Raw genomic sequence first — 12,095 nt, 5'->3', positions numbered from 1 at the left:
TCTGCTAAATCCCACCTGATGCTCCTAAAGACCTTACTAGACACACATCATTTGATGTTCTCCACCCTCTTACATTTTTAATGGACAAGGAAAAACAGATAAAAAAAAAAAAGAAGACAAAAATCATGACATGATGAGAGCCAAAAACGTGAATGCAACCACTTAAACGTGGTTTTCGTAAACCGGTCCTCATTCCTATGGGTGTGACGAGAAACCTGAGGAAAGCTGTTTCACATTGAGAAGATGCTCTTCAAACGTCCTGGCTGTCTCATTCTAAACTCCAGTTGTCTTTGATATTTCCCCCTGCAGCACCAAAACCCTCCTGACAAAGTTCTGAAAGGAGACAAGTACATTCAAATTCTTCTAGGGCTTAACCCCACTGCATTGAAATTACCATGAGTTTTGCCCCTGACTTCAGCCCTGACAGAGCAAGCAACATTCTCAGGCCAAAGGCATGGGGAAAAGCTTTTCTACAACTGTCTTTACATGCTCACAGTCTTCTTAGCCCTGGAGATTTCCGTTTGCTTTCAGAGAGCTGATAAATGGGCAACACACTCCACTGTGTATCTGTCCCATCTTGTGGCTGCTGGAATGCAAGCAGGATGTTTTCCTTCTGCTTGTCAGAAAGAAACACGATCCTCTGAGAAGGGCTGCACTCTCTGCAGGTCAGGGAAGCTCCCAGGAGAAAGGTCTTGGCTATTTCAAGGAAGATTCTCAAGGTCCAGGACCTCATCAGCTTTTCTCAATGATGAAATGGAAGAGCCCTACATCTCTGGACATGAGGAAGCTGCACTGCTTGCAAAGCAAAGCCCAGGAGGAAAGTGGTCCTGTTCTGGTCTCCAGGATGAGCCAAGTGCTTTCTGAAGAGAGCAACTCTTTCTCACAGGTGGAGACCTAGTGGAAAATCTCCCTGCTCTTCAGGAATCCAAGCATCCCAAATTTAGATACCTCTCCCTTAGAATCCTGAAGAGATGTCCATGATGCCCAGGACTATGAAGCTGTTAATTCCTTGGGCATTACTGCTCCTTGTCTTCTGCACCTAAGGCAGCTCACTTGGTGAAAGCATCCCCAAGGGCCAGCAGAGATACAGCAATTTTCATTCCTTTCACTTCCCATTTGACACAAAGGAACTGGGAGCAGAGCACACGGGCTGTACGGACCAGGGCTTGCACACTCATTTCCAGGGGTTCTATAAAGGCAAACCACTAGGGGCAGATTGTCATTCTTCTGTCAGAGCTCCAAGGGTCAAACACACTCCACATCAACATCTACCAGGACAGCTCAGTTTTTCAGGAAATCAAGCATTCTGTCTTTATTAAAGAGGTCCACACATTTACTCTCATCCTGTCTTGGATTGCAATGCTATTCCCATCTGTTGAAACTGGTTGGGGAAGTGCTTTAATTTTTTGTTTATCTCTTCTATGACCCATTCCTCATAATTCTAGAGAAGAGGGGCCGGCATCTTCTGTTAATGGCCAGCTGTTATAGCAGGTGTGGCAGTGTTCTTATCCCTTCCAGGACCCATCCTCCCTGCAGGGGATATCTGCTGTTCATGGGCCATCCAGGCTCACTGCATGGCTGATACAATTCCATCATCCATTGGGAGATGCTCCACCCAGGGGAGGAGCCCAGCATTCCTACCTGGATAAAGCCTGAGATTGGGAACAGCAGCACAGCCTGTGTGCACTGGATTCCCAAGAGGAACACCAGACCCATCTCAGCACCACTGGACCCTTCTACAGGATCATCTCTGCTCCAACAGAACCACATCTGGCACTCCAGAAGGAGTTAACCGGGCTGCTCCCAACACCCTGACCAACAGGGGGTCAGCTCCTGTTCTGACTCTGACAGTGTTTTTTCTATTTTTTGTTCATTTGGTTTTTTGTACTACTACATTTTTAATATTCCTAATAAAGAACTGTTATTCCTATTCCCATATCTTTGCCTGAAAGCCCCTGGATTTCATAATCATAATAATTCAGTGGGAGCGGGGTTACATTCTCCATTCCAGGGGAAGCTCCGGCTTTTCCCTGGCAGACACCTGTCTTTCCAAACCTACACACATCCTCTATGGATGCAGGACAGTTTACCAGCACCCTGTAGACATGAAATTTCACACTTGCATTTACTAGAGGACTGTTACACAGTATTTGAGTTTCCTTCCCTTCCTTATCACATGGCTTTGGGTCTCCCACCAAATGAGTCACAGGTTAATCCCTGTTAAAGGACCTTTCAGGACCTTCACATAGGACTCAGTGAGAAGAACACTCACAACAGCTGCTTTCCCTGCTGAATCATGACGTCTGAGGGTATTTTCACCTAGAAGGAGCAACATGAACCTGCCAACCAATGACCATCCTTCTGGCTACCAGCACACAGCCTGGGGAACCTGGGCTCTCATCTGTCTTCCGAGCCTCCCTCTTAAACCTTCCCAAAGAGATTTAAGTCCAAGGGAAGGGAAGGGTCAGCTGGCTGCCATGGAAGAATTCAAGGGGTTGAGGATTGATGTTCTTGTCCCTTTAAGAAAAGGTGTACAAACAAGAGAAGGTCCTGGTTTTGTCCTACGGGTAGTCAAACAGTAATTCTGTTCTTTCTTGGAGAGACAGAGGTCCTTGTGTGATGTTGCAGCAGGCAGAGGGGCAGAGAGCAGCCTTTAAATCCATTCTAGTGGCAGATGTCAAGGGAGTGTGTGGGCTCAAGGACCCTCAGTTCAAGGTGACAGCAAACTCTCTGATTTCCTAAAATCCACCCCAGGACCTACTCATTCTCCTGATGAATTGTGCTGAGAGTCCTGTCCCCCAAGGAAAGTTTTCCTTCCTGTCAAACCCTGGAGAGTGAGGAACAGAAGTGGGTCTTAGTGAGTGGAAAAGTTCAGAGGAACTTCTAGTCCCAGCACTTGAAACTGCCCGCTGCAAAAGATTTCAGCAGATCAGTCAGCAGAGAGATGTGCCACAGCCAAAGGATCACAACTTCAGTTTTGCAGTGAGGACGTAGGAGTATTCCTATGGAATTACTTGAAAGATTAAAGGAGTTTTAATTCTCCTGACCTACTTCAGTGACATGAGAGAAACTCATTTCTGAGAAAATAAATGGACAAGTTTCATGTTCTGTCATCCTCCTCCACACTTCACCTGCACAGTCCAATTTGGAAACCCTTGGGGCAGAGGCCACAGTCGAAATGAGCTGTCCAGCAATACCTGAAATCCAAACTGCCACTGTCCAATTCCCAGCAAAGTTCCACTGGGCTGAGTACTCAATCAATAAACGGTCACACTGTAGTTTGCAAATCCTAGCTCTCCAAAACGTGCCAATCTTAGCTCGTGAAAGGGGCTGCTTTTAAGGAGGTTGTGTGGTTGTTTATTAGATAGATCAGTGGAGAAGAAGGAAGAGGGGTTGTTCAACCCCGGATTATTTTTTTTTAAAACAAGGGTGGAGGCTGGGGATGGGATAAAAAGACAGAATGGACCCAAAAGGGAAAAAAAAAAAAAAAAAAAAAAAAAAAAAATTCGGAAGAAAGGATGCAAATTAAACAGGCTTGGAAGGAGTTGGTAAAGCACAAGCAAGACGCGGAGACTAAACTAAAGTTAATTACTTTTGACGTGATCAGATCATCTGGTTGCATTTCAGGCTGTGCGCACTCGGGGCTGGCCAGCGTGAATGGCGAGGGAAAAAGAAAGTAACTCTCCCCTCGAGGTCCCTTTGCCAAGTCTGGGCTGTGCGCTGTGTCCGAGATCCCTCTTTCTTTGCGCAGAGAGAGAGAGAGGGGGAGAGGAGAGAGAAACACAGTTAACCACCTGTCAGGGCTGAGGACACAATAAGGCAGCCCCCAAAAGAGCTTTTCATGCATGCGTAATATATTTGTTCAGCTATTCACTTAATGAAGCTGATAAATGTGATGCAAAACAATAGTCAAGTTAATCTATTTAGTAAAATGTTTTGAGACTCTCAGGCGATGTTAAGGAGGGTAGTGTGCTCGGGGACATTTTCATTTCAATACGCTCATCTCTCCCCTCTTAGGGGGGGTTTCGAGCAACCTATGTGAATATAATTTCTTATAAATGTGTCTTTAATGGGTTTAATTCACCCTTGCCAGCTGTTTTTTTAGCTATTTTGTAAGAGTAAAACAAACGTGCCAGGCTTGGAAAGCTAGTTAAAATTAGTTTCGGTCACTGGGGCCAAGCTATATTTCCTGCAAACCATCTGCTTGATTGGCACAATAGAAGGATTTTCAAGAAAAGGGGGGGATCTAGAAGAGCTTTGAACGAACCAACAGTTACTGTTCCTTGTGCTCGAATTCTAAAGGTGAAGACTTAGGTGTCTTAATACAGCCTCGCCCCCGCAGTCTCCATTCAAGCTGCCGGCGTGCTCGATGAGGATCGTCAGGGGGCTGGGACACAGCAGGGACGGAGCATCCCTCCCCCTCTCCAGCAGCCCCCCTCTCCGGCGGGGAAAAAAAGAAAAAAAAAAAAAAAGAAAAAGAAACAAAAAAGTGGAAAATGAGTGGTGGGGAGGGAAAAATAAGAAAACTACCTAAAAGGCGCGCACACGCGTTTGCACCGCAGCTTTCGGGAGGAAACGCGGCACACTGCGGGCGCGGGCAGCCTCGGGGGGGGTGCGGAGAGGGGCTCGGCTGGTCCCTCGTGGAGACTTGCGGAGAGAGGGATGGAAAGTTCTGTTTCCACCCGCCTGCGGGAAGCGCAAGGCAGGGCCAGGGGCTGTCCCGAGGAGCATGTCCCGCGTGGATCAGCGCCGTGGTGGTGATTGAGACGTCCGCCAGCCGGGGCCGGGGATGCGGGAGAGCCATGGGGCTCCGAGAGCAGCCGGGGGGGCGCCGGCCCGGCCCTGCCCAGCCCTTTGGTCTCCGGATTTGAAGTGCTGGCTCTCCCAATTTCATGCGGATTACCGGCCTCGGACCGGGACACACGCAGCTTCAACCCCCACCTCCTCCCCCTCACCAGCCAGCAGTTTTGGGTTTGGGCTCTTTCCCACCCCCGCTCTCTCTCTCTCTCTCTCTTTTTTTTTTTTTTTTTTTTCGTGACAAAGCAAGTGAGTGACTTTCAAGAAATAAATTTGAAGATAACGACATTAAAATGAATGGCAGGAAACACAAAACTGCCCGAGCATAGGTCAAACGGCATTAGTCACAGGTTTTATCCTGAGACATTAGAGTTCCCTCTCTCTTAAATGATCGCCGCCTTTGAAAAGAAACTTCCAAAGGAGATCTCTTAAAATAAGATCCTTTCGTCTGATTTCTTGGTTTCTTATGGTCTATCTTCCCTTTCAATAGACGTCTAGTCCCTTTTGCCGTGGTGCTTAAGGAATTCTTTACGAGTGCGCTCAGACGCGTCACCGGGTCCACGCGTGCCCCAGCATGCGCTTGACCCAACCTTCCAGAAGATGTCAGCCCCTCTTTTTTAAAACCAGAGAAATTAGCAGCAGTTGGTCTAGAGCGGGACAGAATGCCCCCGATGTATGCGGAAAGAAAGGAGTAAATCATCTCAAAGGAGACCTACAATGACTGTAAAAAACGGAGTGTTCTCCGAACAGCCCGGGCGGAGCTCATCTAGGAAACGCCGGGCTCCGGGGACCCTGGCCAGAGGGGCAGGGAGCGGGGGACAGGGACGGCACCGGGAGCTGGCGAGGTGCCAGGCGATGATTTTACCGGGAAAGCCCCGTTCGCTTTTTCCATTCGCTACCGGCCCCGCTGGCCGGCTTAAACAACGCCCCGAGAGCAGCGGAGCGCAGGGACGGGGCTGGAGGCAACCCCGGGTGGGGACAGGGCAGAGCCGGGGGCAGGTTTCGAGACCCCTCCGCACCCCCCGAGCCCCCTGAGCTCTGCCCACGCCTTCCTTGCTCTTTTTCTTTACCTGTGGAACACCGACAAAACTGGGGAGCTGGTCGGGGAAACTCCAGTGATGTTTTATTTCAATTTTTATGGTTGCAAGTCAGGTCTGCAGGTGCTCGTCGGCTGGGGGCCGGCGAGCAGCTCCGGGAAAGCTTGCCGGGATCGTACGGCTTCCAGGGCTGATCCCGTCCTCTCCAATAAATAACTTTTTGATTTGAATCAAGGGAGAGGTTTAACAGACTTTCTTTCTTCCCTAATGTGATATAAATCGCAGATGCACTTTTATTGAATGGTTAAAGCATCGACATGGAGATAATCGGCACAAAACGTGCGGACAAAAAGCATCGAGAGAAATAAAGCTGGTTAATAAGATTTTTGAGAAAGCTTTGTGTTAAAAAGTAAAAAGGGAAAACAGCTGAAGGTGACAGTTAGTTCATGGTTAATAGGATAAAGGCTGCATGGTTGAGCTGCACACTTCGGCTTGCAAAGGTTCGGACACACCAAAGGGCTGAATAGGGTGCTTTTAAAACATGGGACGTTTAACACATCTGTTATCGTCTGTAACAGAGAAATCAGGTAAAACCGCTCTCAATAGCGGCTTTCATCACCCACCTCCAAAGGAAACTAACTACACTCGCGCCTATTCCTGTATTTGTCACCACAAAAAAAAAAACCCAAAAAAAAAAAAAAAAAAAAAAACAAAACAAAAAAAAAAAAAAAAAAAAAAAAAAACAAAAAAAAAAAAAAACATAAAAAAACCACAAAAAAACCAACCAACAAACAAACCAACAAATAAAACAAAAAAAAAACCAAAAAACCAAAAAAACCACACAAACCCAAAAAAACCCCCACACAACTCTCTGCCGGGGGAAACAAATTAAAAAAAAAAAAAAAAAAAAAAAAAATCCCGATTTACTGCCTTCCCCTTAGGTGATGTCGTTTGTCCCTCGCACCAAAGTTAGGGGGCTCCGGGCTCTGTCTCACTGAGCAACACACCTTCCGAAATCCCTCACACACCTTCAGACAAAAAGCGGCATCAGGTGAGTTTGGCTGCTTGGAGCCATCGACAGCGACAGAGCCGGGAGCAGCTGGGACAACTTCGGCCAGGAGGATCCGAAGGCTGCCAAGTTCTCTTCGTTTCCACGGCCGGAGGGGAGCGATTGCCACTGCTTTGAACGTAGGTAAGCCACAGAGGAGCAGCAGACCGAGGACCCGAAGGGGCTGCTCGGCTCCCACAAAGCTGCCCAGACCCCTCCCGTGTGCGACCCCCAGATTTTGGGGGAGCAGAGTTCTCCCGGCCGCATCAAGGCTCGCACTCCGGGGCTGGGCAAACCTACGGCCTGAGCGCGAGTACGCGAGGCTTTTGCCGAGTTCGGACCTTGAAAGGAGAGGCTGACACCGCAAATGCGCTTTATTCCGCACCTTTGATGCTCAGATAGAAAACCGGCCCCGTCTCCGCGCACGGATTCTGCCTCGTGCTAATAAGCAGGGGCAGAGTGTGTTCGAACCGCGGCGGGATCCGCTCTCCGAACGTGTTCCTCCCCCGGCGGAGCTTAGTTCCGCGTTCTCTAATTCGTATTTTCACGTCCACAAACCCGTGCTTTTCTGAGAGTCCGCGGATAAGTTTATATGAATATTTATTGATTTATTTCCTAAACGCAGCGGGGGAGCGGCAAATAAATTTAGTGCTTTCTTTAAATAATTCCCTTTCTACGAGGCAAGATGTCATTCGAAACTTTTTAAATAGGCATTTAATTAGCCTGTGTGTGTTGCCTCTGAACAAAACCCTGCTGGGAGCCTTTGGAGCGCTGTATTCCAAAGAGGCGGTCAATATGCAAAATTGATGACTACACTTTCTTTGTGGCGGGGCCATTGTGCCCCGGTTGCTTATGAAGTCTAATCCAATCATAAATTGCAGCCCCGGACCAATGGAGAAGCCGGGAGCTCGCCCTGAATGAAGCTGGAGTGGAGAACTTTGTTGAACCCCATTGTTGGGGCTGTCACTTTTGAAAGAGCCTCAGCGGGGCTGACCGCTATAAAACCCGCGCTCCGGGAGGAACGGGCGCAGAGAACTCCGCCGGACCCGCTGGCTGGATCTTTACCGAGCCGGCTTCGCAGAGCAGAAAACAAAAGCGAGCGAGCAGAGGAGCAGGCGAGCTGCCCCAGCCCGGCTCCGCGGACGGCCCCTGCGATGATGTTCCCCAGCCTCATCGCCCCTCCGGCCGTCTACCCCAGCCTCCTCCGGCCCACCCCCACCCTCACCTTGCCTCAGTCGCTGCAGTCGGCCTTTTCCAGCCATTCCGGCTTCCTGGTGGAAGATTTGATCCGGATCAGCAGGCCCAGCGGCTACCTGCCCAGGGCCGCGCCCCCGCCCAGCATGTCCCCCCCGACCTCGGCTGCCGGGACGGACTCGGGCACGCCGGAGCTCCCCGGCTCCACCAGCGCCGGCTCCAGGAGGATCCGCTCGCCGCAGGCTTCCGGCGGCGACTCCTCTTTCCTCAAGTTCGGAGTCAACGCCATCCTCTCCTCCGCGCCCCGGGCCGGTAAGCGGGGGACCGCCCGAGGGGACAGCCCGGCCGCAGGAGGGGGTGCCGGGCCGGGGCAGGGCGGGGAGCCGCGACCGGAGAGGGAGGGAGCTCCCGGCACCGGGGTGCGCAGGCATCGCTCGGGTTTCAGGGCCGGGGCAGCGCTGGGAGCCGCTCCGGGAGAGGGAGGGAGCTCCCGGCACCGGGGTGCGCCAGGCATCGCTCGGATTTCAGGGCCGGGGCAGAGCGACCGGTCCCCGGAGGAGCAGGCGGAGGGAGGGTCACAGAGACCAGGGGTGCCCCGGCCTCGTCTCTTGCCTGGCTCCGTTCTCACGGGGCCGCTTTGCTGGAAAAAACCAGCGAAAACTTCCCAGTCCGGTCCGGCTCTCTCGTTTTTTGCTAAAAGTACGGCAGCGTCGGTCTCCGGACCGAGCCCCAGAAGCCAGCCTTGCCGTCGGTGGGGTCCAGCTGGCGGTGGAATTAATCTGATTTTATTCATTTACTAGAAACCTCCCCGGCCTTGCTGCAGAGCGTCCCGCCAAAGACTTTCTCCTTCCCGTACTTTGAAGGATCCTTCCAGCCCTTTCTTAGATCTTCCTATTTCCCAGGTGGGTGCTCAGAACGTCCCCGGTGGTTTCTCGCCGTGCCTGCCTTCCCCCGGCGGGGTTATGCCGCGGTTCAGAGGTTGGAGGGAGTACAACATTCAAGCGTCGGTCGCGCCAATTTGCTGCCCGATTTAGCACAGGCAGTGACTGCCTGACATTCCCTGCCCGCTCCCCCCGCTGATCCGCAAATTAGCCGGGATTGTCACGGTCCCGAGGCCAGGCGGGTCCTCGCTCCCTCCCTCTCCCTCCCTGCTTCCCTCCGGCCCGGCCGGCGCGGATGTTTCAGCACCACTAGGAGCGGTCAGCTCCCGCAGCCCGCGCAGGGAGCGAGAGAGGGCGGGAGGGATGGAGAGAGGGAGGGAAGGATGGAGAGAGGGATGGAGGGAGAGATGGAGAGAGAGAGAAGGATGGATGGAGAGAGGGAGGGAAGGATGGAGAGAGGGATGGAGGGAGAGATGGAGAGAGAGAAGGATGGATGGAGAGAGGGAGGGATGGATGGAGAGAGGGAGGGAGGGAGAGATGGAGAGAGAGAAGGATGGATGGAGAGAGGGAGGGATGGATGGAGAGAGGGAGGGAAGGAAGGATGGAGAAAGGGAGGGGAGGATGGAGAGAGGGAGGGAAGAAGGAGGCAGGGAGCCACTGGGTGTCCCCCGAACATTTCCGAGGTACGGGCGGATCCAGAGCGCTGCGGGAGCGGCGTGAGTGCCTCGCTCCGGCTCCGCCGCGGCCCTACCCTCTGCTCCATCACCTCCGCCACCCACTAACCCTTCCTTCCTCCACCTTCCCGGCTATACCGGCAAACAGCACGGGAAAGGCGAGGGAGCAGGCCACGGAGCTGTGACTGTTACAGCACCGAAGTCACTATGATGCTGAGAGAACAATTAAGAAAAAAAAAAACAAAACCAAAAAACCCGAAATCTGATTACACAAACAAGCTATGAATTTAAAAAGAAAACAGGGAAAGGGAGAGAGAGAGAAAAAAAAAAAATTACCCAAGCTCTTCTATTCATCCTCTGGATAATGGAATTTGCTTCCTTTCTCCAGCGTGTGAATAGCCTAACAAAAACAACTTGAGCTTTATAAATAGCTTTTCATGTCCATTTAATGAAAATGATTTGGGGAAAGAGACGATTGTGCCATCAGTATTCTCCCGAGGAGCCTGGCATGCCGTTGTGTTTAGTTTGAAAGTGTAAATCTCTTTTGTTCCAATAATATATGGCGTTAGCTGCTTGTCCTCAGTCTTTTTCTGTTAGTTCATTACTACACAATTACCATTCACGCTTCATTAGCATCTCTGTCTCTCTTGGGGAGGTTCCTCCCCCTCCCTTTTTTTTTTTTTTTTAAGGCGAAACCCTGCCCTTTTTTATCATACTAATGCCATTGGGAACCAGGCAGTGTGCTAATTAGCTGCTACTTTTCATGTCTTCGAATTGAATTCTCCAACTTTGGAGAGGGGGTGGAGGAGGGAGAGAGAGGAGATTATTATAAAAAGATGAATACTGATTGATCAAAACTGCATCTGAAGAGGCGCGGTTTTGTTCGGAACCAGAAAAGTCCCTCATTTTCATCTCCAGCATAATAAAGCATCTGAAATGATAAAAGCATCCGAGGGGGGGAAAAAAAAAAATCAAATGCTTCTGAGTGGGAGGGAGAGGTTTTTCATTATACCTCTATCTCAGCCGGTGCGCCTCGCTTTGCCTTTTCAGGCCGGGGACCTTTGAATGTCCCAACAAAACCGGCCACCACTGGCCCATTTTGCACATCTGAGCCCATAGATCTAATCCCGGCCCCCCCGCCTGGAAGGGCCACGGCCGGTTAAAGCCCAAAAGCTCCTTTTGGCCGCCCCGGCTCCAGGAGCGGCAGGGAGGGATGGCGGGGGCCCTGCTCAGTGCCGTGTGTCCCTCCCGCAGCCGCCTCCGCCGTGGTCCCCATCCCCGGCACCTTCTCCTGGCCGCTGGCCGCCCGGGGCAAGCCCCGCCGGGGGATGCTGCGCCGCGCCGTCTTCTCCGACGTGCAGCGCAAGGCGCTGGAGAAGATGTTCCAGAAGCAGAAGTACATCAGCAAACCCGACAGGAAGAAGCTGGCGGCCAAACTGGGCCTCAAGGACTCGCAGGTAGACAGAGACACCAGGGGATGGGAGTGGAGAGGGCCCGTGGGGTGCCAAAGTCCCACACACTGCCCGGGGAAAGCCTGAGAGAAGCGGGGAGAAGGGATGGGAACAGGGAGAAGGGGGTGGGAGCAGGGAGAAGGAGATGGGAGCAAGGAGAAGGAGACGGGAGCAAGAAGAAGGAGATGGGAGCAGGGAGGAGATGAGAGCAGGGAGAAGGAATGGGAGAAGGGATGGGAGCAGGGAGAAGGGGATGAGAGCAGGGAGAAGGGGATGGGAACAGGGAGAAGGGATGGGAGCAGGAGAAGGAGATGGGAGCAAGAACAGATGGGAGCAGGGAGAAGGGGATGGGAGCAGGGAGAACGCCCAAAGGGGGATGGAAGGAGGGAGAACATCCAAAGCAAGTTACAGGTGATCAGCAGAGCCAAACATGTCCCGATTCCCAGCTGGGTGAGCAGGACCACAGCCTGGTTGCCCCTGAGCTCTCTCCTAGGGTTCTCCAGAAATCAGGTTCTGTTGGCTTTAATGTGGGCGTGTGCAGGGTTTTGAGAGTGCAGCCAAAGCACCTTTCCCGGTCCCTTTTTTACTGACCTGTTTCACTCCTTGGTTGCTTTGTCCTCCAGGTGAAGATCTGGTTCCAGAACAGGAGGATGAAATGGAGGAACTCTAAAGAAAGAGAGCTACTCTCCTCTGGTGGCTGCAGAGAACAGACCCTACCCACCAAGTTCAACCCTCACCCAGACCTCAGTGACGTGGGCAAGAAGTGTCCAGGAGAGGAGGAGGAGGAGGAAGAGGAGGAGGAGGAAGTTCCCCCCGTGTGCCCACCCAGCCCCCAGCACCCGCTGACCTACCACCAGTCCCCAGAACATCTACACCTGAGGGACAGACTGGACTCCCAGATGTCTCCTTCCCCATCCCATTCCAGCAGCCCCAGCAAACCTTCAGACTTCTCAGACTCAGAGGAAGAGGATGATGAAGGGGAAGAAGAAGAGGAGGAGATAACAGTCTCTTAG

At 51.8% G+C, this 12,095-nt stretch overlaps 1 protein-coding gene across 1 annotated transcript; it reads left to right on the top strand.

Annotated features, from left to right (window-relative positions):
• The first annotated feature begins 8,036 nt into the window (after window positions 1–8,036).
• On the top strand, window positions 8,037–12,095 carry DBX1 (developing brain homeobox 1). The gene is made up of 4 exons (XM_040068406.1): window positions 8,037–8,388; window positions 8,877–8,978; window positions 10,886–11,088; window positions 11,706–12,095. The coding sequence occupies exons 1-4, from the start codon at window positions 8,037–8,039 to the stop codon at window positions 12,093–12,095; spliced, it is 1,047 nt and encodes a 348-aa protein (XP_039924340.1).

Source organism: Hirundo rustica, chromosome 6, assembly GCF_015227805.2.
Source record: "Hirundo rustica isolate bHirRus1 chromosome 6, bHirRus1.pri.v3, whole genome shotgun sequence".
Lineage (NCBI taxonomy): Eukaryota > Metazoa > Chordata > Aves > Passeriformes > Hirundinidae > Hirundo > Hirundo rustica.
Note: the sequence above shows the minus strand (reverse complement) of the source record. Positions and strands in the feature narration are given on the sequence as shown.